Raw genomic sequence first — 13,135 nt, 5'->3', positions numbered from 1 at the left:
AATGCGGGGTCCTGCCGACCGCGCTGACATTCAGTGGCGGTCGAGTTAGCCACGCACGAACCCACCAGGAAGGCGGTCAGGCGTGGTACACTTTTTTGCCTCCATTTTACTCGCTGGGTCTCCGTCTGTCGCGCATAGGTGTTCCGGCGCCGCACCAAGGACGCACGTGAATACGTCACGGTGGTGCCTAATTAACGCAACCCGCTTCCCACCACGTGGCCTAATGACTGCGCAGCCTGAGCGCGCGAGCTGTGGCTCATGCGATAAATAAGCTGAGTCTTGCGCGACAGCTGTAGGCCGCGATGAAGGCGATACCGGTACTGTCACAGCTAAGTCATAGAGAAAATGGGAGTCCAGGAGAATTTAAATTACAAAAAATCCCGGGCCATCTCCACTAACGTGAACCCTAGGGAGGGGCGAAGCATGCAATGTATAAATGTATTCTTGGTGCCTCGGCATTTTTGCCAATGTAGATGAAACCGTTTGGGGGTACGGGCATACAGCTTTGCTGTAAAAGCCTCTTGTCTTTGAAGCACGAATCTCTCTTGCACGCGGCGTAAAGGAGTGTCACGGTGTTTCTTTAGTTCACGTTACGAAGCGCTCCAGCGCGAGGCGTAAACGAATGTCCCGGTGTTTTTTTTTTTTTTTTTTTTTTTAGGATGCGTAATGTTCTAGCGTGAGGCATAAACGAGTTTTCAGGTGTTTTAGTACCGTGACTACATGAGACGACGATCACGACGACGACGACAGCGCAGGAGACAGCCAGAGAAGGTGGAAAGCTTTGCGACATCGTCGAAATTGCGTCAGAAGTGCGCCAAAACTTTCGCTAGAAAGGCGTTCAGCCTTCGCTGAAAGTACGTCCAATCGATCGTCACACCTTCAAAGAACCAAATCGCAAACGCAGAACGAACCACAATTTTTCTCGCACTACGTAAACGCGTCTACGAACGATCTAAGTGTATACCGACACGTGGTTTACGAGATAAAAGTGTGCTATTGTACTCCTCCTTCATGACCGATGCGTGTACTCTCTTATCTAGAACCGTCCCTTTTTCGCGATTTTCAAGTACCTCCATTTTTACACAACGGTAGGGACCCGCGTTCACGTTGACTATTGAGTTTGTAAGAGAAAAAAAAAACACACTGAAGGGCACTACTGTGAATGTGCACAAACTGGACAAAAGTTCTTCCAAAGGGCACATTAAAGAAGGGATCGTCGTTCACGTATCAGACAACCTTATAGAGACCACTGTGTAGTGAAAACGTGAACGCCGGTCCCTTCTTCAGTGCACCCTCTGGAAGATCTGCAACTTGTTGCCCAGTTTCTGCCGATTCACTGTACTGCCCTTGAATGTGTTTTTTTTTTTTTACTCCAGAGCACTACACAAGAACTGAATACTATCACCTTTCGATAATATGTAAGCCCTCTCCCCACCCCCACCCCTTATTCCCTTTTCCCCGCCAGGGCTTCTTGCCTCTTTCTCATTAAAGCCTATCAATCAATCAATCACAATGGTAGCCCGCCTTCTCGCACGCGCCGTGTGTCCAGAGACCTTATAAGGGCTTTTCGGTCGACCAACTGGTATATGGGGAAATGCATTAATTTTTTGACGGGACGTCATCGTTCCCAATAAGAAAGCTTTCGCTTTAAAAGAGTGCTGATGAACAATTTTTGTAAACTTTACGGGAACACTCAGAACTGTACTACAGCTGAAGCGTGATACAAATTTTACTAAGTCCGTTTGTTGATAAAAATATATATATCCAGTTTGGACTCCTAGCATTATACAGCTAAAATGTCACTGGGAATGAATTAAGGCTACAAACTTGGAAGCTACCATGAAATGCAGTCATGGAAAAATGAAATGCGAAGAGAAGAATATGAACCAAAATATGAAAATTTGAAAAACAAAAATGTGTTCACGGAGGTCTAAAAACGGCCGCGCTATTGGTATGCTTGGAAAGCCTCATTTCCAAATTTTGTTACTGCAATTAAGTCACGCGTCAATTTGACTTGCATGGAAAGAACTCATGCTACGTGTGTGTTCTGGTTCATTTTTTTCGTGATCGCGTTTCATTTGTTCATGACTGTACAAGCTCCGATTGCTGTAGTCGCCGTCGTATTACAACCTGGGTAATTTGACATAAATTTGCTTTAGTAACACGAGCAACTTCATTGCGGCCACGAGAAACGGAAAAAGAGAAAGATGGCTAAAACGCCTTCTCGTAAGAGAAAGATTGTTAAAACGCGAAGCGTTCGCCACCGCAACCTGAGCCAAAGCAAAAGTCCAAAACCCATTCTCTCAAAGTCCAAAATCCAAACTTCAGAAGCCCAAAGCCAAGGTCCGACCCCACACCGCCAAGTTCCAGAGCCAAAGTCCAGTCCTGCTTAGGGAGTGTATTTTATCCTAATCATCATCGCTAACCATGTGCACTACCAAACTATAGTTTGCGTATTACGAAAGGTCCGTTAGGTGTACGACATAAGCAACGCCCGGCGTCGGCCAGCTCTGCCTCTCTGCCAGAACTCTCTGCCAGCACCACTCGTAGCGTGATATCTCGCGTGGTGTTTTCCTCTGCAGTTCACACGCGTTGAATGTTTAATGTACCCTTTTTAACCCTGTAATTCCCAATATATCATATATGATATGCCCTCTTTCGTTTTATTTACTCACACTTGGGCCAGTCTACTGCCAAGAAATGCCCACTGTAGCATTTCTAATACCTCGAAAACGTATTTCAAAAAACTATAGCCCCATAATTGGCGGAGTCCCACATATAGTATGAAAGATGGCTTTTTCCATCGTAACCACTCCCTGCGGAAGTACACTGGTTTTTATGGGTGTATAATACACTGTTCTATGGCTTTATGATCCATTATATACCTAGTTTTATATCTAGATAAAGATATACCAACGAATGGGTAAATGATACATTATAAACCTACATTATATATGTAAATATTCCTATACCTACATTTTATGGGTATATGATACATTATTTAATTTGATAACCACCTCAGAAAAAAAATTCTCTTTCCGTTTTTTTTTTCTGTTTCAGCCACAAATTATAATGTAATAAAGCATTAGAATTTTTATCCATTGTTTTCATTGTTTGGGCATGACAGTCTTAAACCTATTGCGTAAGGTTGGCTTTCCTGCAGTGTGTTTCACTCGAACGTCAATGCGATCAGTGTGGCATAGAAAGGTTTCTTAAGAAACAAACTGCGCGCAAATTAACGGGGACAAGAACACATGAAGACCGCACAAGCGCAGACTCGCAACTAGTTTGTTATTGCACACTTCAAAGCCTTAAATGCCCAAGCGCCCAATCGTCACCCCCCCCCCCCCCATGCGTCACAGTTCTCGGCGCACTCAGTCGAACGTACAGAAAACACTAACAACAAAACCGCAAAACACACTTTGAGGCGCACGAATGGTGAAAAACAGCAAAGGCAGCCACATCACATATGGGTTAAGACCCCCCTTCCACCCGCACCCAACACGCATGCCCAGAAGAGGCACCGAAATCGCGCTTACTGCGCATTTAAGTATGCGACGTCTCGACTAAGCAGGGCGATAGACGGATGGCTGATGCAATCAGAACTAGCTTTTAAGATGTGGCTGGCTTCTACAATTTCTCGCGTTTACTGGTTCTTATTTGGGAACCAGTTTCTTCTTTGAGATGCATCATTACCAAGTTCCAACTCGCCCAGCTTTCAACCGTTGTATAGAAAGCTTCGCTTTAAGAATGCCCTGCCATTGCACCACGCAGCGACGCGGAACCCCAAGTACGTGAACTTCCGGGACAGCAAGCTGACGCGTCTGCTGAAGGAGGCGCTGGGCGGGAACTGCCGCACCGTCATGGTGGCCCACATCTCGCCGGCCTCGGCGCACTACGACGAGTCCCGCAACACGCTCGTGTTCGCCGAGAGGGCGCGAAACATCACCAACAAGGTACTATATCCTAATGCACTGACTCACCAGTGTCCCGTATTCTCGCACGTATAACCCACTCCTGCATATAATCCGCACCCCCTTCCGGAAAAGAAAAAAAATCCCGGCGTATTGCCCGCACATTTGATACAGGAAAGGCTGCGCCAAAGCTACTGCTCAAGCAAAACATCACATGCTATGTACGCAGAAAAAGCGTATATTTAGCAAGTAGAATACACTGACTGCAAGGTGAAAGTCGCAATTCACTGATAACATTCAGTTGTTAGGGTGCGGTCGTCCTTGTTTTCTTCTTCCTCGTCCTTGTATGCATTGCGCAATTGCTGCCATGGAAGGCGTAGTCTGTGTTGCTGCGTAGGAGCTTCACGGCACAATGCGCATTGCCGTGAAGCTGCACCAAAGGGAAGAAAACCATGTTCTATCCTTACCTTGGTCAGACCGGCATTAGAATATGCTAGTGTCGTATGGGATCCTTGTGAAACAGGGTTAATCAATATGCTTGAAAGAGTCCAACGAAGAGCAGCGCGATTGTTTTTGTCTCGTTACTCTCGGACCCATTCTGTTACTGAAATGTTGCAATTACTTAATTTACCTTCCCTAGCCGAACGACGCCGCCTAGCTAGTCTAAGATTTCTTTTCTTACTCTCGAAAAATCATTTTAAAATAGACACCTCTCAATACCTATTACCACTACGAGGCAGAACCCTAAGACGTACACATGAACATATTTTCCGGATCTCTCAACTACACATTAATGCATACGCCAATTCATTTTTCCCCCGAACAATAAAAGAATGGAACGCACTACCAACAACCGTTATCCAGAGTGATTCTGTAACACAGTTTGAGGACAAATTGAAGCGAGTGATGTCCTAAGCAAGAAGTGCATTGTGAAAAAAAAAATTCTATCAAACTGGTTGTATTCGTCTGCTTATAGATGTGCTCTGTTATACTTCTGCGGTGTTAAATTCATACATATTTTCAAGTGACAATACGGATGTATAGTTTGTATACACTCTGTTTAATGTATTTCCTTGTTGTTCTTCGATTTGTGCTGTAACCCCACCCTGTAACGGCATCCGGGCCAACAGTATGCCTAAATAAAAAAAATAATAATAAATAACCTCGCTACTGAAATTTTCGCATTTTTGGTGAGGGTTATCCGCGCGAAAATACGGTATACCCGTTTTATACAGTGTATAACGCTCCTCCACAGTGATGTATTTTTGAAAAATTATTCAAAAAGTCGAGGACAAAACCCGCACCAGCGTAACTATTTCCCTTTCTTAAGAGAAATATGGCTTAAACGCGGAGCTTTTTCCCGTGCAACCTGAGTCAAAAACCAAATTCCAAACTGCTTCGACCGTGTCAGTACAGCGCAATCGGATAGACGTCGGCTTCGTAACTCAAGGGACCCAGGTTTGATTACGACAACGGGAAGCGCTTTTTACTTGAGGCGCGTGTGTAAAGTTGGCTTTCCTGTAGTTCGTTTTGCGCAACGAATGACGCCATCAGTGCGGCATACAGAGCTTCGCCTTAATGAAGCCGGGAGGTGGCGCGAAAGTAGTTTTAAGAAAGAAAAAAAAACAATTTATTGTGGATATGGTAAGGAATGGATTACTTTACTCTAGCAAGGGGGCCCACAGGCCCTGTTGTGTGAACTCGGAGCGAGGGTATGGAGAGAGAGAGAGAGAACTCTTTAATGTGAGCTGGAGAGGTCAGCTCTGCTAGCGGCAGTGCTGCTTGCTACGCCAGATGGGGATGATTACAATGCAGTGAAGTGAGTGTGAGAGATCGGGAAAGCGGCAATATAGAGAAAACAAAAGTTAAATAAAAATGGCACGTAGTGCAAGGCAAAAACTCAAAATAAAGTTTAGGGGAAAAAATTGAGCGAATGGAGCCCAGAAAGCGCAGAGCGCCTAACAAGAAAAAGGAGTCAAAGCGTACATGACGACGCAAACGCGTACAGACGTAGCCATGCGCACAATGATGATGATCGTTGGATGTTTATGGCGCAAGGCCAACTGGGGCAAAGAGCGCCAAAACAATAGTCGATGATAGGGGTGAAACCTTAAACACTAAGTAAAATCAGCAAAAACAAAAGTAAAGTCACAAAACTACAATGAGCATGGCTGGTGTATAGGGCCAGATCTCATGATGCGTGATAGGAAATGAGGTTTAAAAACTTGACGTCGGACAAATACTCAAACACACGTTTCACGGAAACAATGGCATCATCACCTAGGAAAAACGATGGATGTAGGGGAATATGTTATCTGTAGAGTTCTCTGAAGTGTTTATGTCGTGTTGTGTGAAGTGCCTTGCATGTGATTAGTATGTGCACTACGGATAGGGCCTCTCCGCACCTGCCGCACTGGGGTCTAGAAGATCCCGTCAGCAGATACGAGTGAGTTGCATGGGTGTGCCCTATCCGCAGCCTACCCAAGGCGACTTCTCTGTGTCTGTTGCGTGTGTCAGTGGTGTATGGTCCCAAGCGTGGTTTTATAGCGTGTAACTTGTTATCTGTCTGTTCACTCCAGTGTGTTTGCCATGTTCTACGCAAGTGTTGTCTTATGTGTGGCTTGAGGTCTGTATATGGTACGGTTGTTATGTCTACAGTGTTCCTGAGTGCAGCAGCAGCTGCCCTCTCGTCTGCCAACTCGTTTCCAGCGATCCCAGCGTGTCCTGGGACCCAGCAGAGGAGCAGCTGATGCTTCTGCGCATACACAGACATGATAGATTTAAATACAAGATTAACTATGTGGTTTTTGGGGGGTGTATGCGATGACAGTGCGCGAACAACACTCAAGGAATCTGTGTAGATGATAGAATTGGGAATTTGATTTTCAAGGATATGTCGTACAATCAGTAAAATTCCGTACGCTTCTGCTGAAAAAATTGTTGTGTGCACGCTCATGGTTCTGGATGCGCTGAAATCCGGACCATGAGCAGCGCACGACACCATAGTGGAGGTTTTAGAAGCGTCACTGTAGAATTCAGCACGTGGGTATTTGAACTGCAAAGAAAAAAAGTGCTGAAGTATTGCAGCTCGCGGTACCCGATTTTTGTCAAGTTTCATAAAAGAAAGGTCACAGGACACAGGGCGAACTTGCCAAGGCGGTAAAATGTTTAAAGAGGATGACCTGTACACGTCTAAAAACGAAGCGCTCAGATCCGAGGCTCGCTCTTTCACTCTAAGTGAAAAGGGCAGAGGAACGGATGGGCGATTTAAAAAGAGCAGAGATGTGGATGTATCGTTAAAAACAGGATAAAAAGGATGATTATTCAGCGATGAAATTTTAAAAGCATAAAGTAAGTCCATGTACGTCCGTTGGTTCTCAAGGCTCCACTTATTACACTCGGCATACAGACTCTCAGCAGGGCTAGTGCGGAAAGCACCCGACGAAAGACGAAGGCCCAAGTGTAGCACTGGGTCAAGAATTCGCAAGGCTATCTTAGTCGCCGACCCATACACCACACTGCCATAGTCCAAACGAGACCCAACCAAAGCAGTATACAAGCGAAGCAAGAGTTCTTTGTCGGAACCATAGGATTGGTGGGAGAGAACCTTAAGTATATTCATTGTTTTGAGACATTTATTTTTAAGTTCCTTGATGTGGGGAATGAATGTGAGTTTGTGATCAAACACCACGCCTAAGAACTTGTGCTCCTTTTTCACAGGAAGCGACACGCCATTAAGAGTAATGTCTGGGTCCGGATGGACCCCGCGCTTCCTGGAGTACACAACGCAGGAGCTTTTTGCAGGATTCAATTTAAAACCATTCTTGTCTGCCCAGCCGGCAAGTTTGTTTACACCAAGCTGGACTTGACGTTCGCAGATTGACATATTACATGATTTATAGGATATCTGGACGTCATCTACATACATGGAATAAGAGATTGTGGGTGGCAGTGCCTTACCAAGAGAGTTCATTTTTACTATGAAGAGAGTGCAGCTTAACACACCACCTTGTGGCACGCCATTTTCTTGCACGTGAACCCTTGAGAGTGCACCACCGACTCTCACTCGAAACGTTCTTTCTGACAGGTAACTGACAAGAGTGTTTAACATGTTACCGGAGACACCGAATGACTTTAGGTCACTGACGATCCCGTACCGCCAAGCGGTGTCGTAGGCCTTCTCGAGGTCGAAAAACACAGTTACACAATACTGTTTATGAACGAAGGCATCCTTTATATACGATTCAAGAGATACGAGTTGATCGTTGGTGGATCGCCCCGCCCTGAAGCCTGCCTGGCAGCTCTCGAGAAGACCATTGTACTCGAGGAAGTACACGAGCCTGCGATTGATCATCTTCTCGAGAAGCTTGCACAGGCAGCTCGTCAGGGCAATAGGACGGTAACTTGAGGGAGACGACGGGTCCTTTCCCTCCTTCAGGAAAGCTACAACTATAGCTTCCTTCCAAGAGTTTGGAATGTGCCCCGAAAGCCATATCTTGTTATATAGGTGTAAGAGTGTTAGAAGAGTGTCTGCATGCAGGTATTTTATCATTGTATATGTGATGTTGTCTGGGCCTGGAGCTGAGGGTTTACACGTGCTCAGAGCAGCCCTCAGCTCATACAGTGAAAACTCTGAGTTATAAGAAGATGTTGACCTATTGTTATCTAGTATAGGCTTCTTTTCGGCCGTTTGTTTGTGTTTCATGAAAGTGTTTGTGTAGTGTGCTGAACTGGACACGTGTTGGAAGTGTTGTGCGAGTGTGTCAGCCTGGTCTACGAGTGTGTCCCCGGTTGTGCTGACCAGAGGCAGGCTGTGGGTTTGTTGTCCTTCGAGTTTACGTATTCTCGTCCATACTTTCCGTGTGTCTGTGTAGGAGTTAATTGATGTGATGAATGTACGCCAACTATCGCGTTTTGCCTCACGGCGCACACGTTTTCCGAACGCCTTGGCCCGTATGAACAAGAGGAGGTTACTCGACGTGGGGTACCGACGAAGGATACCCCACGCCTTGTTCTGGGCCTCTCGCGCCCGCCTACAGTTCTCATTCCACCACGGCCTCCGCTGGTTGTGCGGGGCACCAGAGGTGTGGGGAATGGACTTTTCGGCGGCGTCGAGGATGTGCGCCGTGAGCAGTTGGGTAGCTTCTTCAACGTGTAGGTGTCCTATGGATGTGTGGTGTAGTTTGGATGTCTCTGTAAATGTATTCCAGTTAGCTCTTGCTTCATTAAACCTTTTATGAGAAGATGGACTGCTTGGGCCTGTACCTATATGCGTTAATGAAATGGGGAAATGGTCACTACCATATGGGTCTGTGCCCACACCCCATTCAAGACATGGAAAGAGAATTGCAGAACCAATAGCCAAGTCAAGACATGAGTATGTGTTATGTCCTATGTTATGGTATGTAGGCTGTTTATTGTTGAAAAGGCATGCTCCAGAAGATGTAAGGAATTTCTCTATCAGGCGACCTCGGGCATCCGTTCTGGAAGAGCCCCAAAGAGAGTTGTGAGCATTAAGGTCGCCTGTAAGGATGTATGGTTCGGGCAGTTGGTCAACCAGCGCCTCGAAGTCAGAGCTCGAGAGTGAGACATCAGGAGGAATGTATATGGAGCATACCGTTATCAACCTATTAAATATTATTGTTCGAATTGCTACAGCCTCAAGGACAGTGTTCAAGGTGACAGGGTGGCATGCTAAGGATTTGCGGGCAATTATGGCCACACCGCCAGAAGAGTGTGTGCAGCCATCCCTGTCTTTCCTGTATACCAGGTAACTATTCAAGAAATTTGTGTGTTTGGAATTAAGATGTGTTTACTGGACACACATTAAACTTGGCTGATTGGCATTCAGAATCTCATGCACGTCGTCAAGATTGTTCAGAAGGCCTCTGCAGTTCCATTGAACAATGTTTTCTCTTCCCATTATGATGTGTTAGAGCTACTGGAGTGTGATTATTTATGTAGGGTCTTTCGGGGCTTGCACTCTTGGAAGGGGTTTTCTGACCTTCTCTACTGACCTTGACGTCGCAGCCCGTTCCTTCCGCTGCGATGAAAGCCGGAAGGGCTCGACGTCCATGTCGTCATCTGATGGCAAGGGGGTGGCCAGCGGACTGGGCCCCCTTGACGTGGTACCCTTTCGGGTGTTCTTTGCCTGCGCTGCCAGTGCCGAAGGCGTGGGGAGCACCACAGGTGGCACAGGCAGTGAGGCGGGGAAGGGGGTCGCTGCGACTGCCTCCGTCTCCATCTCCGTGCCCTTGCGTGTGCTTTGGGCCGGTGGAGAGGAAGCAGTGGATGCAGCGGCATCCCCAACAGACGTTGTTGCCACCACAGCCGCTGCTGGGTGAGCGGGCGGTGCGGAGGTGGGTTGGGCTGCCATAGGCAACCCAGGGGGGGGGCGGGGGCGGGACCAAGTCCGACTCGCGGTAATGGGTCCCCGCCGAAACCAAACGCCGCTCCGCCCCCCGGCGAGCTGCGTCGGCGTACCTGCCCAGAGGGAAGGAGGCGAACCTCTTTCGCGCCTCTGGGAAGGTGATGTTTTCGGTTATCTTAAGGTTAATGATTTTTTTTTCAAGATGAAACTTTTCACAAGCGCGAGAGTATGCTGCGTGTGGACCCTGGCAATTCGGGCAGGTGAAGTTGGTTGCAGTGCAGTTGTCAGAGAGATGATCATGCTGGGCGCATTTGGCACATGTTGTTCTGCCTCGACAGGAGTTGGTACCATGCCCGAACCTCTGGCACTTGAAACAGCGCCTCGGGTTCGGGATGTACGGCCGGACAGAACAACGGATGAAACCTGCGTTGACATGCTCGGGCAGTGTGCAGCGGTCAAAAGTCAGAATCAGATGTTTGGTGGCTATTTCTTTGTTCTCTCTCCTGATGACGATGCGCCTTACTGCTGTCACGCCTTGTTCTTTTAGGCCTTCGAGCAGATCAGTCTCTGTCTCGGTTAGGAGATCTGCCTCAGAGATCACACCTTGACAACTGTTGAGGCTGCGGTGGGGTGTGACCCTGATCTCCAGATCTGCCATGCGGGTTTGTTTCAGGAGGATTGTAGATTGCTGCTTGGTTTTAACTTCAACTAGCACTTCACCAGTTCTGAGTTTTTTGGCGTCATATGTTTTGCCGATGATACCTTCAAGGTATTTAGAAACAAGAAATACCGATTGAGAGGAAACCGGCTTTGATTTGTCCACAGATTCCATGATCAAAAAACGAGGGTAGTTATCTGGCTTTGGGAGCGAGATAGAAGGCAAAGAAGGAAAAGATACTTCGGTGCGGCCCTTTTAGGGGGCCGATCACGTCTGGGCGGGGGGGGGTTTTGATTTATCCATATGGCATAGGAAAAAGCAGGGAGACGGAGGTACTTTCTTCCTTGACCTTACCCTGGTAGTCAAAGAGGTCCCGGAGCTCCCTGCCTGGTGAACAGACAGGGAGCCCATCCGCCGAAGCTTGACCTGGGCTCCGACGGCCACCGTTCGTGGTTTCTAACCCTCCACCTATAAACACATCGCCACGGTTGGATCCAGCTTATGTTTGGGGGCTCGGGGTCCGCGATATCGCCAGTACCGTCACCAAGATTACTCAAGGTGCCCCATGCGGGGCCATGCGCACAATGGAAGAATTACAAAGTTTTGTCTAGTCCTGAATCTCGCAAAAAACGCAGAAGAATTTTTGTCCCTAAATATGAGTCATTGTTGTTGCCCCAGGGTCCCAGAAAGTGACACAACTGAAGGCTTGCTCCACGTCTAACACGACACAGGCCGCTCGCCGCTTTAACTCGCGTAGCGGAAAATTGTGGGCATATACACAAAAAGTGCTCGGTAGTCCCGCGCACAGCGCACGTGGGGCACAGTGGTGAATCCTCCCCCCCTATTTTGAACTTTAAGCTTCGGGTGTAAGCCACGTTGAGACGCAAGCGATGCAGTACACCTTCAGACGCTTTGCTTAGGTCGGGTGGAACACGGAATTTACAGAAAGGGTCAATTCCATGTAGGGGTGGATATCCGCTGCGAGGGTGCTGCCACTTCAACATTTGCTCTCTCCAACCAGTTCGATAGATAAGGGCACAACCATCCTCTCGAGAGAAAGGAAGCTGTGTTGTGTTACGCAGAGAGTGGCCAGCGCTGGCGGCTGCATCAGATATTATATTTCCTTCTATTCCCGAATGACCAGGAAGCCATTGAAGCACGATGTAATGGCCCGCGCGCACTACCGCTGTGTGGATTTCACTGATTTCACACACAAGCTGACTGCAGTGGTTGGACAGCCTTCTTAGAGCTTGCAGAGCACCCAGTGAGTCTAAGAAGATCACCCATCGTCGAGCTTGATGCATGGGAAGATGGTTCCAGCAAAGCTTGGCTACGAAGGTTAGAGCGTTCGCTTGAGCCCGCCAGGTCTTGTTACGCCAACAGGGGCACATCACGCAAGCTAGTAAATGTAGCGCAGACGCTCCGAGAAAATAATGAGTCATCCGGGAAGCAGAAGGGGTGCGGTCTATAAGGACTCGTTCGGGGCCACAAATGGGTCATTTAGAGAGGGGGTGACGACCCGCCATCGAGACCAGTTTTTAGGTCGAATTCCTTGATTTTTTTGTAATACTTGATGGTTGTCGCTGACACACTGGACATGCAGAAGCTGGTAAGCGTAATAGGGTTGTATTTTAAGCCCTTTAGCAGGCCTAGCCTGCTACACGGTGTGCCCACTTGCCGGCGAACCAGCATATCTGGGGCCTGTAACGGTTCTTCAGGTTCTCAACAGGTCTCCTTAGTATATTAAAAGGGTTCGAGTACTTTGAAAATGGCAACGCGACAGCTTTCGCAGGGCTTGAGCTACGGGAAGAGTAAAACAACTTGTGCCCTCAACCTTTGCTCACGTTTCATGAAGGGAACTTGCCTTTACCAGGTGACTCCTCTTCATCAGGTAGGCCCCCTCTGGCGTGAAGAATGAACGTTGTGGAAGTTCATTCTTGGAACCATTTTTGTAGCCATTTCTTCACAGTAGGTTGTCATCGCGCATATATTTGCGTGATGACAACCCTAAGTACTAGGGCAAATGTTTGTACAAGTGTCCTTCGCTGCGAGCGTACACAGGTGTGTCCACTTACTATCGCGGCATTGTTTCAGCCTGTCGGGGGCTTGTAACGTGTTTTTAGGTTTGCAGTTAGTCTTCACGAAGAATCTGGAAGGTCCGAACAGTGTGTGAGAGTCGTTTGTCTGCTTGAA

General features: G+C 47.5%; 1 protein-coding gene across 1 annotated transcript in view; it reads left to right on the top strand.

Moving 5' to 3' along the window:
• Nucleotides 1-13,135, top strand: part of Kif19a (Kinesin family member 19A) — a 173,802-nt gene that overhangs the window by 103,802 nt on the left and 56,865 nt on the right. Inside the window, exon 9 of the mRNA XM_077670206.1 lies at nt 3,775-3,956. Within this exon, the coding sequence (XP_077526332.1) occupies nt 3,775-3,956 (182 nt within the window). The remainder of the gene's footprint in view (nt 1-3,774; nt 3,957-13,135) is intronic.

The sequence above is a fragment of the Haemaphysalis longicornis genome, unplaced genomic scaffold (assembly GCF_048455015.1).
Source record: "Haemaphysalis longicornis isolate Haplotype H1 unplaced genomic scaffold, Haemaphysalis longicornis Haplotype H1 scaffold_5, whole genome shotgun sequence".
Classification (NCBI taxonomy): Eukaryota; Metazoa; Arthropoda; class Arachnida; order Ixodida; family Ixodidae; genus Haemaphysalis; species Haemaphysalis longicornis.
Note: the sequence above shows the minus strand (reverse complement) of the source record. Positions and strands in the feature narration are given on the sequence as shown.